The 24,340-nt window shown below is 44.7% G+C and overlaps 2 protein-coding genes and 1 long non-coding RNA gene across 3 annotated transcripts in view; 1 reads left to right on the top strand and 2 right to left on the bottom strand.

Annotated features, from left to right (window-relative positions):
- The window catches only part of GLUD1 (glutamate dehydrogenase 1), a gene marked incomplete at both ends in the record, with an annotated part of 29,214 nt that extends 22,486 nt beyond the window's left edge, over positions 1 to 6,728 (top strand). Inside the window, 6 exons of the mRNA XM_079536112.1 lie at positions 984 to 1,121; positions 1,251 to 1,331; positions 2,098 to 2,221; positions 2,445 to 2,536; positions 5,620 to 5,682; positions 6,609 to 6,728. Coding sequence (XP_079392238.1) covers positions 984 to 1,121; positions 1,251 to 1,331; positions 2,098 to 2,221; positions 2,445 to 2,536; positions 5,620 to 5,682; positions 6,609 to 6,728 — 618 coding nt within the window. The remainder of the gene's footprint in view (positions 1 to 983; positions 1,122 to 1,250; positions 1,332 to 2,097; positions 2,222 to 2,444; positions 2,537 to 5,619; positions 5,683 to 6,608) is intronic.
- A 4,506-nt stretch (positions 6,729 to 11,234) lies between these two features.
- On the bottom strand, positions 11,235 to 14,150 carry LOC306946934. The gene is made up of 3 exons (XR_013792587.1): positions 14,061 to 14,150; positions 11,805 to 11,867; positions 11,235 to 11,384 (listed from the first exon to the last, which is right to left on the bottom strand). It is a non-coding gene; the product is annotated as an uncharacterized lncRNA (long non-coding RNA).
- Positions 14,151 to 18,525: 4,375 nt separating this feature from the next.
- On the bottom strand, positions 18,526 to 20,416 carry LOC306946347 (uncharacterized protein; the record flags this gene model as incomplete). The annotated part of the gene is made up of 3 exons (XM_079535350.1): positions 18,526 to 18,632; positions 18,942 to 19,004; positions 20,356 to 20,416. The coding sequence occupies 3 exons, from the start codon at positions 20,414 to 20,416 to the stop codon at positions 18,526 to 18,528; spliced, it is 231 nt and encodes a 76-aa protein (XP_079391476.1).
- Positions 20,417 to 24,340: the final 3,924 nt, after the last annotated feature.

Consider the following 24,340-nt stretch of genomic DNA (forward strand, 5'->3'; position numbering starts at 1 on the left):
TAAGGCCTTAGACACAGTCCCCCATAATGTCATTCTCTCCAAATTGGAAAGATATGGATTCGATGAACGGGCAGTTCAGCAAACAAGGAACTAGTTATGAGATAACCCAAAGAGTGGTGGTCAGTGGCTTAATATCTGGATGGAGATAGTGACAAGTGGTTGAAGAACCCCTGAGGGACACATTTTCATCAGTGACATCAACATTGGGATCAAGTGCACCTCCAGTAAGTTTGCAGATGACACCAAGCTGTGTGGTACTGTCAACCTTGGAGTTGTTCGAGGTCAGGCCAATCCAGGCTCTGATCAAGCTGTAGATGTCCCTGTCCATTGCAGGGGAGTTGGACTAGATGACATCTAAGGGTCCCTTCCAACCCAGACAATCCTATGATTCCACATAGAGTTCCTAAGGGAGTTATTTCACATGTCATCTTTTGCATGGAAGGCATGTGAATGTCTTCATCCCCCTTTCTCAGAAAGCTGGAAAGACCCTCAACTAAATGAAGGCTGTCACTGTAGTACTGACTTTCCATTACTGGTGCTTCTGAATTTCATATGATACAACTTATCCTGTGCGTAACAGACTAGTGGATCATTTGAGTATTTGAAAAAGATTGCATTCATCATTCATCTTGTATTTTAAGAGTTGAGAGAAACAGCAGGTTTTTTGTTTTTGTTTTTGTTTTTTTTTTTTTGTTTTTTTTTTGTTTTTTTTTTTGTTTTTTTTTTTTTTTTTTTTTTTTTTAATTCCAGAGCCCAGACATTTATCAGTGTCTTTGGCCAGAGAGCAATTATGCCTTAATCATATTGGACTGAGGTACAAGACTAGTAAATAAAATGCAAAAAGCAAGCTAATTAAAGATAGCACATATCATCCCTATCTTTCTAGAGTTGTTGCTTCTTCCTTCTCTCTCTTTTAAGTTAGTAAAAGGGAAGCAAATTGAGTACATGCACTAAAGCTACCCTGGTTTGTTTCCTTCCAACAGCAACATGGGACAATCATGGGCTTCCCTAAAGCGCAGAAGCTTGAGGGCAGTATTCTGGAAACAGACTGTGACATTCTCATCCCTGCTGCAAGTGAAAAGCAGCTGACTAAGGCCAACGCTCACAAGGTCAAAGCAAAAGTAAGTTGGAGAACTCAAAAGCAAATGAAAAATATTGAATACTAGTATCTATACCGGCTTTCTCTAATTAATATGGACAGAAACATACACTTGTCAAGTTAGCAATTATTGTGATGTGGTTCCTTTTAGATTATTGCTGAAGGTGCCAATGGACCTACAACTCCTGAAGCTGACAAAATCTTCTTGGAGAGGAATATCATGGTTATTCCTGTAAGAGTCTTTTATGAGCTTTGATTTTCATTAGTGAGTAATATTTCAGTGAACTATAAACAGCTAGTGCCGGAGAAGCGAGCATTAATGTTGCTCAAGATTTGTAATAATTAAAGAGACTTCATTACAGCTCTAGGTGCCCAAAGATAATTACATGAAAGTGACACGCTTACAAGAGGTAACTACCCACAGTTATTGAGTAAATCAGTAGCTTGGCTTGTCTGTTACCTGACATTTGGTCACCTAAGTAGTCCAGTAAGCAAAGAAAGAAGACCAAGTTAACACACTGGCTAGTTTGTAAAAATTTGTCTGTGGGTTGAACTCCCAACAGAATCGTTTGTTGCAGACTGTATAGTGTAAAAGTTGCCTAGAGTGGTAACTTGGAAGAATGAGATCTAGAAGTATGACAACATCCTCTTCAACAAAGAAAGAGAGCATCCTGATCAATTAGTGTACCTAAAAGGCGTGGCTGATCTATCTTAACTCATTGACTTAGCAAAAAAAATATATTAATTCTATTAAATAATTATGCTAAAATAGAATAGTCAGGCATTCCTGAACTTCATATATTTTAAAGTCAAGTCCTCCTTAAATCAGAAGTATTCCCTAGACATCAGAAGAGATAAACTCTGTCATGTAGGAACAACTGGATTGTCTTTCCATAACGTAGTTCAGTATTTTGCAAATCATACTTGCTTTTCCTTAGTAGGATAGAACTGTCTTTATCTAACGATTACTTTTCAACACACTCACTGTTTCTTTGCAGGATCTTTACCTGAATGCTGGTGGTGTAACAGTATCCTATTTTGAGTGGCTGAAAAACTTGAACCACGTCAGCTATGGCCGCTTGACTTTTAAATATGAAAGGGATTCAAACTACCACTTGCTCAGTAAGTACACAGTTCTGCTTTCATTCATTCATTTAATTGGTAGGATGGAGTACCAAACAGCAAATTTCCTATTAAGTAGGAAACATAATTAAGATGACTCTTCTCTCAGCTCTGCTCCCAGAGTCTGCATTTCATGGTATGCTGGAAGATTTGGATACAAATCCTTTTGTTAGTTGTCCTTTCCTTGTCCATTACATTGCCTCTGCTTTTTTTTGGTTTGTAGTGTCTGTACAGGAAAGCTTGGAGAGAAAATTTGGGAAACATGGTGGAACTATTCCAGTTGTGCCTACAGCAGAATTTCAAGATAGGATATCAGTAAGTAGTTGCTCTGTTTGCTTTTTTTTTTTTTTTCCCCCTTTAACTGTAGCTTTATCCTGATATTATAAGTGCAGTCAAAATTTTACCTTAGTACTGTAGCTAGATGGCTGAACAATTGAAGGAAGCAAGTGATCTGAACAGTTTAAGAATACAGGAAGTAAGCCTTTTTTTCCCCCTTCTATTTGGCCACATGCCAATTATCTCCAATATTGTTATAAAGCTACAATTTTAATACAGACTCGTTTTGTTTGTTCTGCTCATGAAGCAGCAGGATTGCTTCTGACAGATCCTTGGCAATACAGGTGAAGTATTTGCAGGTAGGCCAATAGTCATATACAGAAAGAAGAATGGCACTCACCCAGCTGGTGAAGGGGGATCTCTGGCTATGCATCATTCCTTCTCAGGAACCAGCCTAGCTCCAGAGATGTTCTCTGTTCAGTGGCTGGCCCTTACATGGAGCCCAGAAAGGCTCCATTCTGGTCACATGGGGAGCACAAGTGCAAACAATTTGCCCATACTCCCTGGGCCAGCCAAACCCCTTCACCAGATGCCTAACAGTTCCCCTACTGTGTTCATGTCTGTTCTGTAGTGTTTGATGGGTATTTAGAGTACTACCCTGTTTTCAGAGTTAGTTCTCTCCATAGTAGCTGTTATGGTGCTGTGATTTGCATTTAGAATGAAAATAGTGTTGATAACACTGGTGTTTTAGTTGTCACTGAGTAGTGCTTACTCCTACCTCCTATTAGAAAAGTATGAAGTACCATCTCTTTTTGTGCAAACAACACGAAGGCAATTTGGATATTTTCAATCTATGACTACCTCAGATTTCAGGAGTTAATCATACGAAAGTTGCATGTTGCTGTTCACCTAGCAGTCTGTTGCTCTGAGAAACTCCACCATCTTCATCCATTGTTCAGATGGAGATGTATGGATTTTTTAACCTGGAGAAGGATGCGGAAGGTTTTCTGTTGGTTTTTAAACAACCTAGTAAGGAGATGACTAAGTTGTTTTTTTTTCTGCCAGTACTTTTGTCTACAATATACTTCATATTTTAGCTGGCTAACCTGATCACAACACATAGATTCTACAATCTCTTTGATTCCTGGCTATCAAAGTCTGTCAAGCATTTATAGCAAGAAATACTGCCTCAGTAACTATCAGAATTTGTTTTGGAAGTCTTGTTAATATAGTTTACCAGGGTTTTCTAACAGCTTTCAATAAGAAGAGTGGTGGGGCAGTGGCACAGTTACCCAGAGAAGCTGTGGATGCCCCATCCCTGGAGATGTTCAAGGCCAAGTTAAATCAGGCTTCATCTGATTGTTGGCATCCCTGCCTGTGGGAACTCAGTCATCTTTAAAACTCCCTTTCAAATGCAAGTTATTTGATGATTCATTCAAAGAACCCATACCACAGACAGCTTCATATAGCATTTCTGTAAATTCAAGATAGTACAGACAAGAGTATAGAATGTTCCTTTGAGACTTGTATTAATGGGCAAAAAAAGTCATCTAAATTGTTATCTAACATGTACCAATACAGGGTGGGAAAAATCTTAGTACAAAATGATAAGTTCATCTACCTGAGCTCGAAAGGAAGATCTGGAGGTAACAACAGAACACAGAACCATAGAATCGCTCAGGTTGGAAAAGATCTTAAAGATCATTAAGTCCAACCACAACCTAACCATACTACACTAACAACCCTCTGCTAAATCATGTCCCTGAGCATAAGCTTAGAAATGCACAGCAATTAGAACACAAATGCAGTGATAGTAATCATTCTGAAATGAAAAGAAGATTGGCAATATAGGACTGACAGTGCCATAATTTAAGTCCGGAATGTGCCTGCCTTCTCAGCTCTGCATGCAGGTTTCATCTCTGTATCTTCTAGTGTTGTAATGTTGACAGTTCAAAAAAAAAAAAATAGAATAGTCAAAGATACAGAAGTTCCACATGTATAAAACAACAACCTACTCCAGGTACTATTAATCTGAAATAGTACAGAGATAGTAATCAATAAAATGAGTGATGTGAAAATGGATGGGTAACAACAGCCATCACTGGATGGAAAAGTGAACAAGAATAAGGTGCTGTCAAACAAAACCAATAAACAATTCCAACAGTCAGTTAAGCTGTAGAATACTTTGCCAAGGGATGTATGGAAGCTGAAAGTGATAATTGGTGTAGTGGGTTTTTTTCATACATAAGCTCAGGAGAAGATAGGGCAAATAATCAAAGGGAAAAAATGAATTAGAAAAACCATCAAAGCATCCTTCCCTCAGTAAATCAGGGGAGGCATGCGTGAACTTGGTTTGCTGTCAGATGACAGGAATAGACTGATTTAGTATGGTGCTGGCAGTTGCCAAAGTGTGGCTTGAAGTCATTACTGTCACCTCTTTAACACAAGCCTTACAAACTGGCCTAGTAATTTCTACAGACCAGATGAGTATTTGAGGTAAACATTTGAATGAACATTTGCATCAAATGAGTATTTGAGGTAAACAAAATGAACATTTGCATCTGTTTCATGAAGCCAAGTCTCAAATTAGTAGTAAGTGACAGTAGTCAGAATGATGGAACACTGACACTTTAACATCCCCACATTTCAATTATTTATTGTTCAGTGCATTTACATTTCAATGGCAACTAAGTCATTCTGGAGCTGCACAAAGCTAATACACTTCAATCTGTGAATTGAGAATCTATGCCCTTCCTAAAACCTGTCTTCAAAATAACTGAAATAACTTCTGTAAGTTATTAATTCTTGAGAGTCTGTTTAAATTTAGGACATGTTTTGAAGACTGAAAGTGGTAGTTACAACATCACTGAAAATGCTAGCATTATGCAATTGGAAGCTAGATTTCACTGACTTGCATCTAAGGTTTTACAATCAAATTGACCTAAGTTAGCACTTCTAGTAATAGTAATGGCAATTCAGTTTGTCTTAACATCAGTCACTACAAAAAGAAATGAGAGAGCAAGCTTCAACAGCTACATGAATCTTATCTATTGTTCTTAAAATAGGGTTAGTACCTTCTTGTATGCATGAATAAGTCCTGACTGTACTGTGTATTATTGCAGGGTGCATCTGAGAAGGATATTGTCCACTCTGGGTTGGCTTATACAATGGAGCGTTCTGCTCGAGTAAGTATTGCTTTAATAAATCTATGTGTAGGAGAAGAACTTATGGCTTTGCTACATCTTTTTTAAAAGCTGTTTCTCCTATAAAACAGCAAAACTTCTTCTGATAAGATCTTTACAATACCAGAAAAAATATTATTTGGAATACCAAGAGTCAAAGACAGGAAAAAAGCTGACTCACCCAGCTGGTGATACAGGTCTCTGGCCATGGAGCATTACATCTCCAAAAAGGACCTTCATCAACAAAACATTCTCCCCCCTGCAGCTGGCCCTTGAATGGGCTGGAGTGTTGGGGGGATGGACCCAGGGTCCACCACTTCTAGTCACCTGAGAAGCACAGGTAAATTGCCTGCAGCTGTGCTCCCTGGGCCAGCCATACCCGTTCACCAGCTGCTCAGTCATCAGTTCAGGCTGTGATCTAACAGTTCCCTGACAAATGTATTCTGCAGAATTTATTAGGTACATATACAGTTTATGAATACTGTTCTCAAATGCTTCTGTTTTGTGCAGTGATGACCAAGTTTCCAATGTTTAGAAAACATTAGAGACTAATGTATGATATCTGGAAGTATTTTCTAGAGGAAGCTATGGTGATTAGAAGGGTATTAGTTATCTTTTTGTACCTGCCTAATATGTCCGTAAGAACACCTTAGTTTAGCATCAGCAGTTTTAGATTGATCCCTTTATGAGGTATTTCTAATTAGTAGGGAAACACTACTTGAAACCTTGTCTTTCTCTGTAGAGATTTGAGACCTCATAAATCGTAGACGTACAGAGAACTGAGAAATTTTAGACTTTATTCTCAAAGAATCTGAGCTCCGGTATCAGTGTTAGGGGCTTTTACGCTCCTGCTTGGATCCTGCAAGCACAATCTGATGTAGTTCCTATAGGAAACTTGCAGAAATCTCATACAACCTTTTCTATTTCAGCAAATCATGCGTACTGCCATGAAGTACAACCTGGGTCTGGACCTGAGAACAGCTGCCTATGTCAATGCAATTGAGAAGGTCTTCAAAGTATACAACGAGGCTGGCCTGACCTTTACATAAGCAGGCTGTCACTGCTCCTTGTTGTATCCCATCCCTCTTGCCGTCAATGTACCCTCTTCTTGGAAAAGCTTATCACAAGTTTACATGTAACCACAAAAATTTCTTTTCTTCTGACATTATAGTGGATTCTATTCTCAGTTAGTTTCAGTCCAGACTAGTCTTTTTTTACAATAAAAGTCCATGGGTTAGGAAATTGTATACAAGCATGTATCTGAAGATAACAGTTCATCAGCACTTGTGGGGGACGTTCTGGGTATTTCACCTACAAAACAAAATGGTACATTTTATGTATGAAAGAGTGGTCTTGCCACCTGAGCCACTTCTCAAACTTCAGATCAGATACTGTACTGGATGAGCACTTAGCTCATTATTACTTCATGCACTTTTGTTTAATGGTATAATTTTGGCTTTGGCACTTTCAGTAAGGCCTTGTATGATCAATGCTATGGCATTGTCAAAGGAAGAATGGGCCTCCAGCAGGGATTAACTTCGATAGGAGTCTAATTTTTTTTTTAGTAAAGCTTCAGGCCTGTTTCTCTCTAGGCAATGTTTTTTTCTTTAACTGCTGCTGTTATAGGACTGCGCTCTATTGCTTGTTCAAGTTAGCTTGGCTACCACCATGAAGTATGTAGAGTTGACAAACTAATATTTTTATAAGCTGAAATTATCAAGCAATTATAGTTACATTTTTAAATCAAGCATCTATGTAATTATTCTGACTACAGATTTTCTTTTTTTTTTTTTTTAAGAAAAGGGATAGTCTGAATTTGCTAAGCAATCATACCTGTTTTTAACATTCTTTGTCAGTCTTTTCCTCCCAGAGGCTTTTTCAAAATTAGATACTGCCTCAGTGAACAACTACCATGAAATATAACCCAGAAATCATTGGCCAAACTACAGAGGAGCTAGAATGCTGCTGTAAACTTAATTGACTGTCTTAACACACAGCTTCTTTTTTTTTTCTTTTTCTTTTTTTTTTTGCCATCAGAAGGTCGTGACAGTTTTGAATATATTCAAATACAACAGAATGGACCTCAGCACATTACTGGATCAAGCACAGTTTATAAAGTCTAAGGCTTTTGTCCAGCCGTGTCCCCTTGAAGTGCCAGTTGTTATTTATGTAATGAATATGAGTGTTTTTTTCTAAAAGACAACTAGTCCCTCCCAGAAACTTATGTTTTTTTTCTATCTACTTTGTAACTGCATAACATAACCTGGAGAGAAGAGCAGTTATTAAAAAAAAATTGACCTTTCCAAACCAACTATGCTGTTGTTTTACTGCTTTCTATTTCATGCAAAAGCTTTCACTGGTTACAACCAACTCACGAATCTTCACAATACACTTGCTGATTTGTTGCGTGGTTACTGGTAAGATGCTGTCAATAACTTCTTGTAAGGGGCTCACTCATACAGATATGTCTCATGAGCTTGGCAGACAAGATGGTTGAAGTTAGATACATGTGTTGCTCCAAAAGCAGTGCCTCCTATTTATTTCCACAGAATCTGCAGCAGATACAAAGAGCACAATAACACTGTTTGATAGAGCAAATTCTCTGCTACAAAACACTGTTTTTCAGCATAGTCACCACCATTAGCTATAATGAAGAGAGCCTGTATGAGCCACGTTCATAAAAGTCTGCACCAGCAGAGGTAACCCACTCTTGCTGTTACTGCTGATGAAACACGACCCACTGCCTCACATCCACTGGTTAGTCTCCATAAATATTCAGCTAGCACTGTTGAATGTCAGTGGGTGCCATGTTTTCCACATGGAGGAGTTTAATGACACACCTTTGCTTCATCCACATTTCCATGCCAGACGCCATTTTGCCAGACCACCTCTCTGCTGCCATCAATACACAACAATAAATGTAACAGAATATCTGCGGGGCATTTCAACCTCTTCTACCATCCTACTCCTACCATTGTGTTAGTGAAACGAGAAAGAATCCTATAAGTTGAGTTGTGCTATCTGCTGGCATGGTTGTTGAAAATTTGGCTGATAGTTTTTTCCTGCTTGCCCCCTCATTTCCTCTACTTCTCTCCATCAGTTCAGCTGTTCAGACCTGAAGAGTGGGGTCCTGTCACTGTTGGAGCACACAGACAGCTGGCATAGATCGCTAAGTAGGATCTTGAGGACCATCTTGTTGCAAGTGCCTGCATGGGCTGTTTGCCACCCACCAGATGAGGCAGCCGGAGGCCTCATCCAGCCTGGCCTTCAGCACCTGCAGGGATGAGGCACCCACAGCTTCTCTTTGCAAACTGGGCGTAACTGAGGGGTGGTGTGAGGAGAATCTGGATACTTTCTAGATACCTTACTAGATATCTTACTAGATACTTTCAATCAAAGACTTCAGATTCTTGATGAGACTGACGTTCAGAATCTGATTTCAGATTACAGCATATCATCTGATCTGTCCTTTGCTTGTCAAGCTGTATCAGTGAGTCCGGACTTTTCGTGATAGATATCCTCTTCTGAAATTGTGGTGTGCATTATAAGCTACGCTGGTGCTGAGTTAAGTGCAGTGCAGAGAGATATCAGCATCAGATAGTTAAGAACAAGATGCTATGCTTTTATCACATCTCTCCCAAGTTCAGGCAACAGCAAAAGAAGGAAAAAAGCAGTAAAATTTCACACACTTGCTATGGGCAACACCAGCCTTTTCCTAACCACAGCTGAAGGAAACAGCCATGCTCTGGGCTGTAGATTACAGATATAACCATTGTGTTTCCCTATGGCAGATGTAACTTAGATTTTAGCTCAAACATTTTGGAGAACACTCCCCCCCTTACACAGCCATAGAGCACACACACAAGTGTTGCCTCTAGCTACTGCATGATCTCTGCATTTGCTGGCACACCACTGGATGCTTCAGCAAGAAAATTGCTTGGATTTTTGGAAAATTGCTTGGGCAAGGGCCCAGCCAATACCTGATGTTCCATGTGAGCACAGATTTCTAATGGCTCTGAGCCATGCCTACTGCCTACAGCAAATTTGGTGGGCACGTGCAAACTCCCAAGAGCATGGGTAAGGGTACCCACAGTTTTCACAGTTACCTCCCTCCTGCCAGCTACTCAGAATCACAGAATCACAGAATCATAGGGGTTGGAAGGGACCTCCAGAGATCATCAAGTCCAACCCCCCTGCCAAAGCAGGTTCCCTAGACAAGGTCACACAAGTAGGTGTCCACAGGTCTTGAACATCTCCAGAGAAGGAGACTCCACAACCTCGCTGGGCAGCCTGTTCCAGTGCTCTGTCATCCTCACCTAAAGAAGTTCTTGCGCACATTTGTGCGGAACTTCCTGTGCTGCAGTTTCTGGCCATTTCCCCTTGTTCCGTCTCCACTCACTGCTGAAAACAGTCTGGCCTCACCACTCTGCCCCCCACACCTTAGATATCTGGATCAGGTCCCCTCTCAGTCTTCTTTTCTCAAGACTGAACAGACCCAGTTCACTCAGCCATAGGAGAGATGCTCCAGGCCCCTCACCATCTTTGTGGCCCTCCGCTGGACTCTTTCCAAGAGATCCCTGTCTTTTTTGTACTGGGGAGCTCAGAACTGGACACAGTACTCCAGATGAGGCCTTACCAGGGCGGAGTAGAGGGGAGTAAATGCAAAAAACCTGCCATGCAGAAGAGCGAGTACAACAACCATTTTTCATGTCAGCAATGAAATCAGTGCTGCATCTGCTGTCATTGATGGCACCTGTCACCGTCAGGAAGAAGTGCTTACACAGTGACAATTCCTCCTGTCATTTCAAGATACCAAGTAAGTGACCTCTAAGTTATGTCTTTAGTAATTGGTGAGAATGTAGTATCCAGTTCCTTACTAACTGCAGTAGCAAATTCTCTTCTTGTTGAAGCTCATGTGCATGTAAGTTCTTTTTTTTTTAAAGCTCAGACTTCCTCATCCTTTCACCACCAGTTTGATAACTGCCCATCTCTGTGTTTGACCACAGCTGCTCTGTGCTGCATCAGTGCTTTGCTGCTCAGAGCTGTTGAAGTTGAGCTGATGATTTAGCTCAGTGGCACGTTAGGCACTTGGCCAGCAGTTTGTGATGTTAATGTTTCAGTGCCAGCATTGGTTTGAGTGTAACAGTACCATTTTATGGTGGTCCCATACACCGTAAACACACTCGATCCTTCATCTGTATAACTTCTACTTGCAATTTTACAGGTAAGATCAGCGCACAGAAGCATGCAGGTACTTACCTTGTCCTGAAATCACTGTTGAAGTATTCAGCTTGTGAGACTTGCCATGACTTCAGCTCACCGACTAAGTGGGAGAAAACCCCATATCTCACGTCCTCGGCCCATACGGAGAGGGCCACTTACATCATGCCCGCTCAGAGCCTTCCCTTAGCTCTGACAGTGTTTGGCTGCACTAACAGCAACTTCAGCAGTCTGCTGGGCAGTAATCCCACCTTTCCACATCGCTGATTGTTCTAATATGTGTAATCAGAATAATCCCAAAGAATGCGTGCCAGACATGTACACAGTAGGGGTTTTATTTATTATATATAATGTATTAAGAATACATTCAGTGGTGTTATGGTATCTTCATTGTCCAAAGCTTTTGCCCCAGGAAGTTGCTTGATTTGCTACATTTTTTACAGCTTTTTCACCAGTTTCAGCAACCTTGTAGACTTCATCGAGAGCTTTTGAAAAAGAAAAACAAAGGTAACTGCAGCATCACTGCAGTATGTTCCCCTTCCCCACCAGGTGTGGGTAGGAGGGGAGGTGGAGAAGAGAACACACTAAAGGGGTCTCATTGTGGCACAGTCCTGTGTGGGCAGGGAAAGAATGACCTCATTGCTGTTGGCTGGCTAGCCCTGGCACTGCAGCACAGCCCAGCTTGAAGTAGGCTGAGGCTCCTGTGGCCCAAGAAACCCCAGATCAGAGCAGAAGTGCTGTGCTCTGGAATGGAACATGCTAAGAAAACCAGGCTCTGCCCTCCCACTGAGGACAGCAACATGGCTGGCATGATCTCACAAAAGGGTGGGTGTTGGGACAGGGGCAAGGGACCCATCTGAGATTTCACTGGAATGACAGTGAAAGCATCAGAAACATGACCGTACCTTTCTGACCAGCATCCTTGGCCTGTTCCACTGCTTGCTGCACAGTCTGGCCCACTGTGTTAACTGAAGAGTAAAACAGCATCAATTAAGCAGTCTTTATCCGTCCCCCTAAACTCAGTAATCACATCTCAGAAGATGATTCTAAGAAGAAAAATCAGTCAAATACAATTTTGGGCGAGTGACCTTCAGCTGAACCTGTTTGTCTCATTCGCCCTGGCTCTGTGTTGTACCATTTTTACCCACTGCACTGCCCAGCCCCACAGGCTGCATGAACAGCCGGGCTGCTTGTGGGGGAGGGCAGGAGCATGAGGACAGATGCGTGGGGGAACGGACAGCATTTCAGTGGACTGGGGTTGCCCAGAACTTCAGAACTTCTCCAGGCCTGGGCTGAATTGCTCTCCAGCAAGCAGCAGCTATGGTGTTAAGGCTGTCTCAACCCAGTGGCCTATTTCACCCTTGGTTTGTAAGATATTTGTACTGCATAAAGCTACACTAATTATCATCACGCATCTCCTTCTGGCACAGTTCACCAGCTGGTGGATGAGGTGGGCTGAGGAAGATGCAGTCTACAGCTCCCTTAGGAGCTATTGGGCGGGTGCTAATTTTAGATACTAGCAAAGGCCAGTTGTGCCAGTCCAAACTTAGAAAGGCTCATAGGACTAAGCCTGCAGGGCACAACCGAAGTACTTTGGAGATGACGTAGTTAGCAGTTGCGGAAGCACCAGTTGGACAGCCTTGTTCTAGTTCAAGAACTGGCATAAAAATCCTTTTTGTTTACATTTAAAGAGGGATTTGGAGAATACCTCTGCTGATAGCACTTCCAGGGCTGTGACTGGTGATGTGAGTTGAGCACCCTGTTGCTGTTACCTACTGTCACTCACCAAGGCAGGCATGAGACTGCCTGGGAGCCCTGCTGGGAAGAGAACGTGCTGCGATGCAGGGCTGCCAGGAAGACGTGTGTGGGGTTCAGGCCAAGGGCTGTTGAGGGTGTCTGAAGGGCTGGCTCAGCTGCCAGCAGTTGGGGCAGAAGGGGAAGGACTGCTGCAATCTAAAAGCTCTGCTCTCGGAGTTGGTTGGCTCTTAAACACTTAGTTCAACTATCGGAACACTGAGATAACTTCTTGGCCCATTCAAGAAGACAAATAGCATATCTAAAACTCCCACATCAGTCTTCCAGCACAGGAAAAAGATGATAACAGTCCTCTAATGTAAAGAAATAGAGCAGGAACATGAAAATCTCCACAGAATATGCATGTCTAGGGCTGCTCTAAAGCAAAAGCAAGAGGAATTTTTCATTTGAAAAGATGAGTGCTTGCCCACGTTGTAGTGTTTTCCTTCCATGCTTCAGCATGAAGATGTTCTGAGAATCACCTCAAATTCTTTGGAAAAGAGGCCACTAGGTGTGGTGAGGGGTCTTTCCTCTTCCTAGTGAGCTGGCCCAGGGACAAATAGTAAATAAACAAGAGGCTTCCTATTTGCTTCATTGATCACTGCTTAGAGGATCTGCACATTAGGAGATAATATTAGAAAAGAAATCCTTAAAGTAGTATTTCTACTGCATTTGAGGTCACCTGCGGTGCCCAATTTCACTCTACAGGCATTAGGCAAACTCAGCTACTCCCATTTGTATGAAGCACAGAATTTTGAGGAATTGCATCACAGCAGTCTTTGTGTGAGGGCTTCACAGACAGTGGCTCATCTAAATGGCACATTGCTTCATCCTGGGCAGGGACTGAAAGTATCACAGCACCAAGCTGCAGGTGCCCCAAGCCCAATGACTGCACCAGGGCTTGCGGTGGGATCAGCAGCTACAGCATTAGCTGGGCACATCAGAGACCTCGGAGCTTCAAGAAGCAAATCCATCATGGTGTTGCAGAGCTCATATTTTCACAGCTGTTCATATTTTGAAAAAGTTGTGAAAAAGTAATGCAAAACCTAAATGGCCTCACTTTCCCTCTCAGCTTTCTGCCGTCCTCTTCCCTTCAGCACATTATCCATCTGGCACCCACTCAGTGAAGGGATGCGAGCAGCACCGGGCAGCCAGCATTTAATTCTGGTCCCTCACTCACTTTAGCACCAGTGGGGTTTGAGAGCAGCAGCCACGCCAACCACACCCTCAAGAAGAGCATCTGCAAAGCTGCGTTCATGCATGAGACATCCACCCATGCTGCAGGGCCAGAAGCCCACAGCAGTGCAGCAGGGCACACACCTCCCTACCTAGTTGGAGGCACAGGGAAAGCAGCCCATGGTATTTACCTGCCGCCTGCGCAGCACTCTCAGCCTGTTGCGTTGCTTCCTCGGCGAGCTTCTTTCCAATCCCAAACATGGCTGCTGCTGGTCTGCTCTCCCCACAGAGGATGGGTGATCGAGTCTCTAAGTTTGGTTCTGTTACAGTGTTCAGCAAAGTGCAGCTTTATATAGACAAAGCAGAACTCCTCCCCGTAGTTAGAGGGCAAACACAGGCTGCGCGGGACGCGGCGAGCCCTGCTCGGTGATTAATACGCCAGGCATAAAAGGGCGAAGAGGCATTAGTGTTTGTTGTGCTTTCCTCCCCAGAGAGGGGGTGGGGATTCATCGGCAGAAGTTTTCCATGGCCCAGGAATCAAAGCTTTGTTTTCCATGGCAAGAAGTTGGTAAACAGAGTGCATTCCACAGCTGTCCTTACAAAACCTTCCCAGGAGGCTGCCTGGGCCAAAAAACATCCCAGTCCTCAGCTCAAGAATTGCCTAAACCAGCTCTGGTATTTCAAAGCCTTACATAGAAAAGTATCCAGTTTCAGAGGATTCTCACTTACTGTTTTTCCCCTCCGGGCAGGCTTAAACTCATCGTTATAAAACAAATGGGAGGAGCTAACCCTGCTTTTTTGAGGAGTACGTGATGAAATCTTTGTTGTGCGAATGAGCTTAGCAGTTTCATACTCTGTCATAACAGTGCCCAGCAGCCTGTCCCTGCTAGCCCTGTGCCCGAGGACCTGCAGGCAGGAGGCCAGGCAGTGCACCCATCCTCCTCCAGCCTGCCCCAGTCCCTCTGGGAGGGCTCCTGGTGCTTCACAGCTTCTCACAGCCAGAGCAGCCAGCCTGTGCCTTGTTGGAATCACCTGCTTTCTGGCAGAGTTAGTTCTTGCACCCTTTCACACTATGTACAAGGATCTGCCACTGCTGAGAAGCAATTGTTGCTGGAGTAGGAGGGAAAAAAAAAAGAAAAAAAAGCATAACCTGCCCCAAAACAAGATGCTTGCTAGTCAGCCTGACCTTCTGCTCACAGCAGGCTCCTGGAATGCCTCCCTCCACGCCAGGCAATAAACTGCTTCAACAACAGCTCCTTTACTATTTGCCCACCTGCATTTCAGCAAAGTATCACTTTTCTTCCAAGCACTGCAGATCTTCGTTGGCATACAACAGGACATTGTGCTCAACTAAATAGGGTACAGAGGGATGTCTCCAGATCATGTTATCTTCTGTCAGCAGAGATTACTTACCATGTTGGAAAACAGCTTCTACCAAAACACACTTCTGAAAAGCAAACAAATAAACAAAAGAAAACTGATCGAGACAAAAGTAACCACTTTATTACAAAAACCAAAGCCTTTGACCTCAAGAGAACCTGATGAAGTTTAGAATGCTTCTACAGCGCAGTAAAAACCCAAAATGCTTCAGATAACCTACAGCAGCATTAGGCCTGTGGAAACCCATTGCACAACAGCAGGGCCATAGAACATTCACCTATTGTTCTCCACAACATCCTCAGCTATCTGCAGCCAAATCCATGTTCAGGAAATGGCAATTTCCTGGCTCTGTGCTGCTGCCTCACTTGCTGATGGTGACAGTTGATGGTGAGGGCAGTGGGTCCTGCAGCCAGCAGCAGGCTCAGGCTCTTGTCACTTGTCACTGTTGGCACTGAACAGAACCACAACTTCTGGGTTTAGATGTTGTGCTAAGGACGTGGTTTAGAAGGGAAATACTGGTGGCAGGTGGGCAGTTGGACTAGGTGATCTTGGGGGTCTTTTCCAACCTTGGTGATTCTTTGATTCTAAGCGTCAGGGGAGGTTCAGATTGGATATTAGGAAAATTTCTTCTCAGAATGAGTGGTGATGCATTGGCAGAGACTGCCCAGGGAGGTGGTGGAGTCACTGTCCCTGGAGGTGCTCAAGAAACAAGGAGGTGTGGCACTGAGGGACATGGTCAATGGGCATGGTGGGGACAGATCGAAGGCTGGCCCTGATGATCTTAGAGGTCTCAACCTTAATTATTCTGTGATTCTATGAAAAGTTATTATGAACAGCTGGGAGAGTGGACTGGGTTCTGATACATCATCATTTTGGACTATAAGCCGAAATGTCCTCAGTCCTACTGCTGATGGCAATCAAGAGAATGACCCTGAGCAGACACACTGATGCAGTCACAGCCAAAGGCTGAGCGCACACTTGGCCCCACCATGCAGCAGCACAGGGTGCTCACAAACTCAATTCCTCAATAGCCCTCAGGCATTTAATGGCAGCATTTGTCCACACAGGCAAGGTGCCCAAATCCCCTTTGCATGGCACCTCGAGGCTCTGACAGCTGAGGGCACACTCAGGAGCAAATGGGAGGAAATGTGAGATCTCACATGTCACATACGTTCCTATGTCCCTCTGGGCAGCGGCACGTGAGTTGGCAAGGGCTGTCTCTGGCTGCTTGGCTTTCATGTGCCATCTGGAGCCATTGGGTGGGATGGGAACGTATATTCCTGGCTGTGACTCAGACACCTCTGTGATGCATAGGGGACTGAGAACCTGAATGCTTCAAGGCCAAAGAGCACTGCGAACAAAGCTATGACCCCATTTGTGGAGCAAAGCTCTACAGTTCAGATCTAGAAATTCTTGCCAGCAAGTGACTCAGACTCACAGGTGCCTGTGCAACAGCATCTGCCCTCACGACAAAGGGGCTGTGGTGTGTGTATCCCACCCTGCACTGTGCTGGGGTGCATCCAGTGAGAGTGCTGTGGTGACCTTTGCATGGCAAAGGTCGGCTCCACAAGCACAAAGCAGTGGAAATGGTATCTAAAGTAACTGTTTCTATTCTCTAAGGTAACTGTTCTGCTGGGAAACAAACCATCATAACTGCTTGGGTTTTAGCAATGTGGACTCAGCAGTGCTTTGCATAAAGTAAGGTACTCTGAAGACCTGTGTGTGGGCCACCACGAACACAGCATGGCACTGTGAAATTCCAAGCCTGAGTGATTGTTCTCTGAAGATTTCACCGTCGGGGAAGTAACCATGGAAAGCACTAAATAATTAAGTACTGTGGAGTGTTGCCCAGTAACTGAGTGCAATAGTGCAGCACTTTTTCTGTGAGCATGCACCTGGGTAAATATTTAGGCTTTTAGAGCTTTAAACGACTATGGGCATTGCACTGGGATGCTGTGCAAAGCCCTGGACTATATTTACTCAGTGGTGATGTATCACCTATAGGTTCCTCTGAGGATTTTCAGCATGTGCAGTTCCTGGGTAGCCCACAGCCAATCCCTGTGCCAGTGATGAGCGGCCATTTTCCAGGGCTGCATTAGTGAAGGTCGGTGCTCCCCATAGCCCCACCACCCCCAGCTCCTGGCTGAGGGCTGTGAGGCAGGGCTGTCTGAACCTGCCCATGCTGCTCGGTTTCTAGATGCCTTTGTGAGGTGGAGCAGTGGATGTGCTGTGCATTAGGGCAGAAAAAAACTGGAGCTGGCTGCTAACAGGTGCAGACTGGAGCAGCAGGCACCCAGCCCCTGTTCTGCCATAGGACCTGCAGTGCCGTGCTGGCCATGCCTGGCTCACCTCTAGCAGAGCATGCAGCAGTGCAGCACCCACCTGCCTTGTGGGGTGCCCATATCACAGAATCATATCATAGAATGTCCTGGGTTGAAAAGGACCACAATGATCACCCAGTTCCAACCCCCTGCTATGTGCAGGGTCGCCAACCAGTAGACCAGGCTGCCCAGAGCCACATCCAGCCTGGTCTTGAATGCCTCTAGGCATCCACAGCCTCCTTGGGCAACCTGTTCCAGTGCCTCTCCACCCTCTGGGTGAAAAACTTCCTCCTCATATCTAACCTAAACCTCCCTGTCTTAGTTTAAAACCATTCTCCTTGTCCTGTCATTATCCACCCTCATAAATAGCCATCATTCATCAAGCCAGCAATCAAAAGCAAAAGAGATCTGCAGGACATGGCATTGTTCTTTACAAGAAGCCCAATGATACAACACAAGCACGTAATGAGGAGATGTATTTCCAAGGGGTGGAAATCTTAATTGTAGTTTTATTTATGTTAATCTGAAAGTACAGCAAAATGGAATAAGCAAATAATTGACATGAAATACAACAGCAGCTTAACTTCTGATTACTGGAAGGGAACCTAGTTTAATCATGTGGATATTCCTGTATTCCAGAATAGTATCAGTTCTGCTGTTTTTGTGAGTACATTCAACAGATGTAGCAATCACTATTGCACTGCTACAAGAGCAGGGCAATAACACTGCTGAAGCCTTACAGCCCACTTTGAACAGAACATGGTGAGCAGATGTTATGAGATACACTGAGATGCGTTTTTCCTGTGGGTAGGATGAGGAGAGCATTCTGCCTTATGATTTTGTATCTGGGGAGAGAGTAGTTATCCAGATCTCAGATAGCTTTTGCTTTCTACGCAGAGGAGTCGGGAATTGTGAAGATGGATTTGACATGCAGTACTGCTTGCTTACATCAACATCATTTCTTAAATCCACATTTTTTCCCAAAGCCAGACACTGCTTCTGCAGCTTGCCCAGCTGCTTTTTCTACACCATCCTGTGTTGTCTTACAAGCCTTATCCACAGCTGGAAGAGAGGGAGAAATGCAACACGTAAGCAGAAAGCCCGAAAAAAGTGCAAACTAGTTCATTCAGTGTTTATGATGGGGAGGGGAGGTGAGAAAATGTTTCCACTATAAAAATACAGAGGCATATCTTGCTAGTGTCCAGTGATAAGAAACAGGCACAGGACTCAGTGCTGTGCACGAGGCACGGCAGCTGGAGGTGAGCCACTTGCTGGGGGACATCTGCAGGTGAGCAGAGCTACTACCAAGGAACATACCTGCAATCTTTTCCCGTCGGTGTTGTGAAAGGCCAAAACAGTCACCAAACCTACCTTTCTGGCCGGCATCTGTAATCTGGCTGACTGCATCCTGAGTGGCCTGTCCCAACGCACTCGCTGTAATTAAGGACAAAAGGTTCATTTCCACATGCCCGTTACAGACAGATTGTGTCCCCGTTAGAGATGCAGCCTGGGCTGTAGGGTTTCACTCATGGGCATGTGGTGAGTGGGGTGTCTGCTGTGGGATGGCATCAGCACTCCCTGGGAGCTGGACACGTCCGTGATGGTAAGAAGATAAAAATGTAAGGAGAAGAAGAAGCAGAGGTTAGCAGTGAGCTGGAGTGAGACATTTGGCTGTGAAGTTGCTTACTTTGCCCTACACTTGCTTTTATGGATTTTTAGAGGTTAATAGCCCTGGAGATATTTGGTCTCACATGCACTGTCCTCATTGGGCTGCTTGGGTACAGTGCCTTTTTTCACATTTAAAAGAACAGGACAGGACAGGAAAAGGGAGACTTTACAGAGATCTAAATAAACACAGAGAAGCGGGAGCTAGCACCAGAGTAGATCAGCTGCAGAAAACAAAGCATTAAAAGAGTGAGATGCTGCACAAAATATAAGCTGGTGCTGGCTGCAGGAGAAGTGACAGCCATCTTATCTCCTCTGCCAAAGGAATGGTCTGCACACACACTCTGTAAATAATGTGCTACCATGAGCTGTACGTACAGTGATTTGTTTCATTTAAGGGAAAAGCTGTTACATATTGCACAACAAGGTTGGCTCCCAATGCACAGTACTTGGTCCTACAATGTGGGAATACTTATGGCAGAAATATACGCACAGGTTTGTAAACCCTGCAAAATCTGGTGGTCACTGATGAACAAGAATACAGCAGGAACACACATTTTTTGTTTCAGACAGTGCATTGCAATCAATATATACCAGCAGGCACTGGTATTCAGGCCAAACAGCAAACAGTAAGGGCAAACAGCAGCTCTTGGAAGCAGAGCAGCTTAGAACACTCCACAAAGCATGAAAAAAGACCACAGTGAGCAATGCAGTGCTACACACAAAAGCTTATTACCACCAACGAAGGCTCCAGAGCTCCCAACCCACCCAGTTTAGGATCTGTGTGGGGACAGCTGGAGGCTGACATGCTCAGCAGAGCTCTGTGGGCTCATGGGGGCTGCCTGTGCCCTGCTGAGATCTGGAACTGCACCTGGGGCCGAATGTAGCCCCAGGAACAGAGAGGGAAGGAGAAGCTATGCTCTGCCTCAGTGTGACCTGCTCACCAGCAGGGCAGCAGCTCTTCACTGGGATATTTATGGCCCAGTCTGTATTGGTGGTGGTGAACTGGAGATCTTGTCAACTCCTATGGAGCTAGCAGCATAGCTTCAGATTTAGGTTTCTGTAAGTGAAAGCAGCAACTGACCCCCTGCACATAGACAGTGATGTTCATCCTCCTTACCAGCATCTTTAGCCGCTCCTTCCGCCTGCTCCTTCAGCCCCTGGAAGCCTCTACCTGACATGGTGGTTCCTGTTGCCTCTGCCACAAGAAGTCCAGGGATGTGCAGCACACTGCCAGGGGTGTCCTGGCCTGTCTGCCGTTATATGTGTGCCAGGAGTCCTGATGGTGCTCTGGGGACGGTTGGTGCTATGGGTGGGGTTTGAACCTGAGGAATGAGAGCTGAAATTCTAAGCAGATGTCTTTACCCTTCCCAAAGAGGGTGTGCCCAGGTGGAGATTTCTGCTTCATCGCATTGTCTTTGCTTATAAGTTTGTTGTTTTTTAAAAATCAAAGCAAAAATATCTTGTTCCACCACAGTAGACAGAAACCACTGAACTCCTCACAAAGAGCTCTGGAAAAGTACTGCAGCAGCAGCACCTGAGCACATCCTGCACTCACCCTGCCCAGACTGCTGCCTGTTCCTTCCACAAGCACGGTGGTGGGCTGACAGGTGCAGCCCCAGCTTCCTTTGGGTTTTAGCATCTTTAATCATGGTGCACTTTTCTGGTCACATGCAATACTCTCTGATGGTGAAAGCCTTAATTACCTGAGTTTTTATACAACTTCCCAGTTATCAGCTCCTGCTGGGTTGCAAGAAGCAACCACTGCTGGAGGCCTTGCCAGGCTGGGGGGAGGACAGCTGGATCAGCTTTGGCAGTCTTTGTGGAAGGGAAAAAACAAGTCCAAACAGCAAAGCCTGTCTACTAGTATAACTTTGTATTACTGATTTGATTGGTATAGCAATATTGTTTAAAACCATTTCCTTGCCTAACATCACTGCTTGAATAAAAGTGGCATCTCACGTGTCCCTACCAGCCTTTGAAATGTGTATTTTCTGTCACCAATCCTGCAGACAAAGAAACTTTGCACCAATAAACCACTGTGCTCAGACAGAGCAAGGCCAGGGCTCTGCCAGCAGAAGGGCTCCAGCTCCTCATTACTGCATTCCAGTTCACAAAGCGCCTGGTTCAGATGTTCACACTCGTACCCACATTCATCTTCCTGAATAAAGCTTTTTGGTGGGAAATGGGCACAAGAACAAGACACCGTGGGTAAGCTAGGGTGGGAAGTGACAGCTCTTGTAAGCTCAGTGCTTCATTAGTACCCAAGTGAGCTCGAGCAGCAGAAAACAAGCCTGAACACAACTGCTCCCCTCCGTGCCATCAGCTTGGCTGGCACTGTGCAGAGTGCTTTTCAACTTCTGCACCACTGGCACTGCTTCTCTGTTACTTCAGACAGTGATCCCTCTTCCTCCCAGACAGGGCCATTAGTATTTCAGTTATGCATTCCCATCATGAACCTTTCTCAATTCCTTGCTGACTTCTTTTTTCCAAACAGTTTTGTTGTTGGCTTTGCAAAACCTCTGATAAAAGAAACCGAATATTTTGGGTCTCTTGGCAATTTTTTTCCAAAAGCATTAACATAGGTCCACTCGTCTTACTCAAATCTGAAAACCTAGCAACAACAACACTGCCTCAAACAGGCAGATCTCACCGGTTTTCAGCACTCTCTGCTGTACTGCTGCCACCTGTTAATTTTGTGCAGAGTTGTGTTAGTGGAAGCACGAGAGAAGCCTGAAGCTTCCACCATTCACCAGGGCCACCACAGTTCCAAGAGAGATGCTCGGACCCCCGCTGTCTGGATGTCCTGCCCCCTCATCTGTGCCATTGGGATTTCAGCTCAAGGGCCCCGCTGGCTCTGGCTGTGGAGTCTGCCTAGAGGGGAGAAAAGGAGTTTGGGTAATGTTCACAACAGTGCATGCTTGTATGGAACATAAAACATGCCCTGTGTTATAACAGTATTTTAGAGAGAGCACAGCATGGCTGTAATGTAATGTAATTCTTACCCTTAATATAATTATCCCGATTTCAACCAAACAAAAACGCTAAGCTCAAAACCAAAGAAAGAAAACTACACATGTCCCCTGCAAGCTGACATGTGAGGTCATTATAATATAAACCAGAATAGAAGAAATAGTCATATGGCACTGATATGCACCCTATCACATAGAAATCCCATCTAATATATACCTTACAATTTCTATACTTCTACACATTATGAATAGTCCCACCTGACAGGACTAAGAGGTCTGTACATTAGCTAGCTTGCAGAGTTATGAAGCTGTGTCAGAAAATTATTGGAATGTAATGCATCATCTTTATTTACTTTGTGAGATAGCGCTGCTTTTTGAATCGCAGAATGGCTTAGGTTGGAGCTTAAGACCTTAAGACCAACCAGCTCCAAGCCCTCTGCCGTAGACAGGGCTGCAACCCAGCAGCTCAGGCTGCTTAGGGTCCCATCCAACCTAGCCTTGAACACGTCCAAGAATGGGGCACCCACAGATTCTCTGCATAGCAGCAGCGCCAGTGCCTCACTGCCCTCTGAGAAAAGAATTTCTTCCTAACATCTAACCTAAATCTCCACTCTTTCAGTTTAAAGCCATTCCCCCTTGTCTTATCACTATCAGACTGTAAAAAAAACAGTCCCCCTCCTGCTTATAAGCTCCCTTCAAGTACTGGAAGGCCACAGCGAAGTCTTCCCAGAGACTTCTCCAAACTAACCAAGCCCAGCTCCCTCAATCTTTCTTCATAAGAGAGGCTTTCCAGCCCTCTGAGCACCCTTGTGGCCTTCCTCTGGACCCGCTCCAACAGCTCCGTGCCTTTCACGTGTTGGGTACCCCAGATCTGGACGCAGGACTCCAGATGGGGCCTCACAAGGGCAGAGCAGAATGGGACAATCCCCTCACTCTCCCTTATATTCACTGCTCTTTTCATGCATCTCAGGATACTCTTGGCCTTCTGGGACTGCAAGCGCACACTGCTGGTTCATGTCCAGCTTTTCATCTACCAGAATAAGTATTTCTCTGATTAACTTAACCTGTGCTGTATGCCTGGGTGAAAACATGATTTTTTCAATAGCCTGTTCACTTCGTTCATCCCAGACTTCACTTTGACTTTGTTGTACACTGTCAATAGCCTGTAACCATCACAGAGGCGACCTATCCCTCACCTGACAGACTCAACCAGCAAGTACTGCGGGATCGCTCATTTTGCTTGTCAGCTCTCAATTGTGCTGTCTCAGAAAAAGAAATCCTAGGGGTGGGGCAGGGTATTATAAAGTATTTTGAATATATTTTGAAAGCCAAATGCCAACACAAATGCCACTGTGCTCCAGTCTCTTGATTTCCGATGGTACTGGCCCACTGCCACAGCCTCTGAGCACATCTACAGTTTTCTATTCTTCTTACTTCTATGGATTAACTCTTCCTGAATGGGTTTCCTGGGCTGAGTTGCATCACTCCATGTGTTGCAAGGTTGAATTGAACTGCCTACAGGTGGCAACTTAGTCTGGACTCTTGCCTCATTCAGTCCCCTGCGTTTGCTGAGGCTGCAGTCAGACCCTGGATAACGCCAGCCACTGCACCACACTGCAGGTAGAGCTGCATGCTGAGGTTTCCTCGTCATTTTGGGCTGTTCTAGAAGTTACTCTGCATGGCCAGAGCTGAGGTGTGGGAAAGCATTATCACCAATGCTCCCCTATGGTGGTACAGCCTGTCCCACCTGGATGCTCCCTGCCTGGATGCCCAGACTCCTCTGTGTCTGTGCCCCCTAGGCTAGTACCTCCACACCATGACCTTTGGTGAGCAGCATGTTGTCTGCTCTAAAGAGAAAGAAAGAAACCCCAAACACCTTGCTCCTTAGTGAACCACGGCTGTGCCTGGAGCCAGCCAGCACCTTTCAGCCCACATAGCCTGGAGTCATTCTGAGCCACATACAAGGTGCTGCAGGGAAGCTTGGAATTGCTCTAACTCTGTTCCCACCTCACTCATGGCAGAACACGCCTCTGAGCACCCTGCCGTACAGCAGTAACACAAGCCTTCCTGCCTGCGTCACCCAGCAGAGGTGAGAGGCCCTTGGTCACAGCTAGAGCTCATGTTTTACACATG

This window comes from Tetrao urogallus (genome assembly GCF_951394365.1).
Source record: "Tetrao urogallus genome assembly, chromosome: 5".
Taxonomy (NCBI): Eukaryota; Metazoa; Chordata; class Aves; order Galliformes; family Phasianidae; genus Tetrao; species Tetrao urogallus.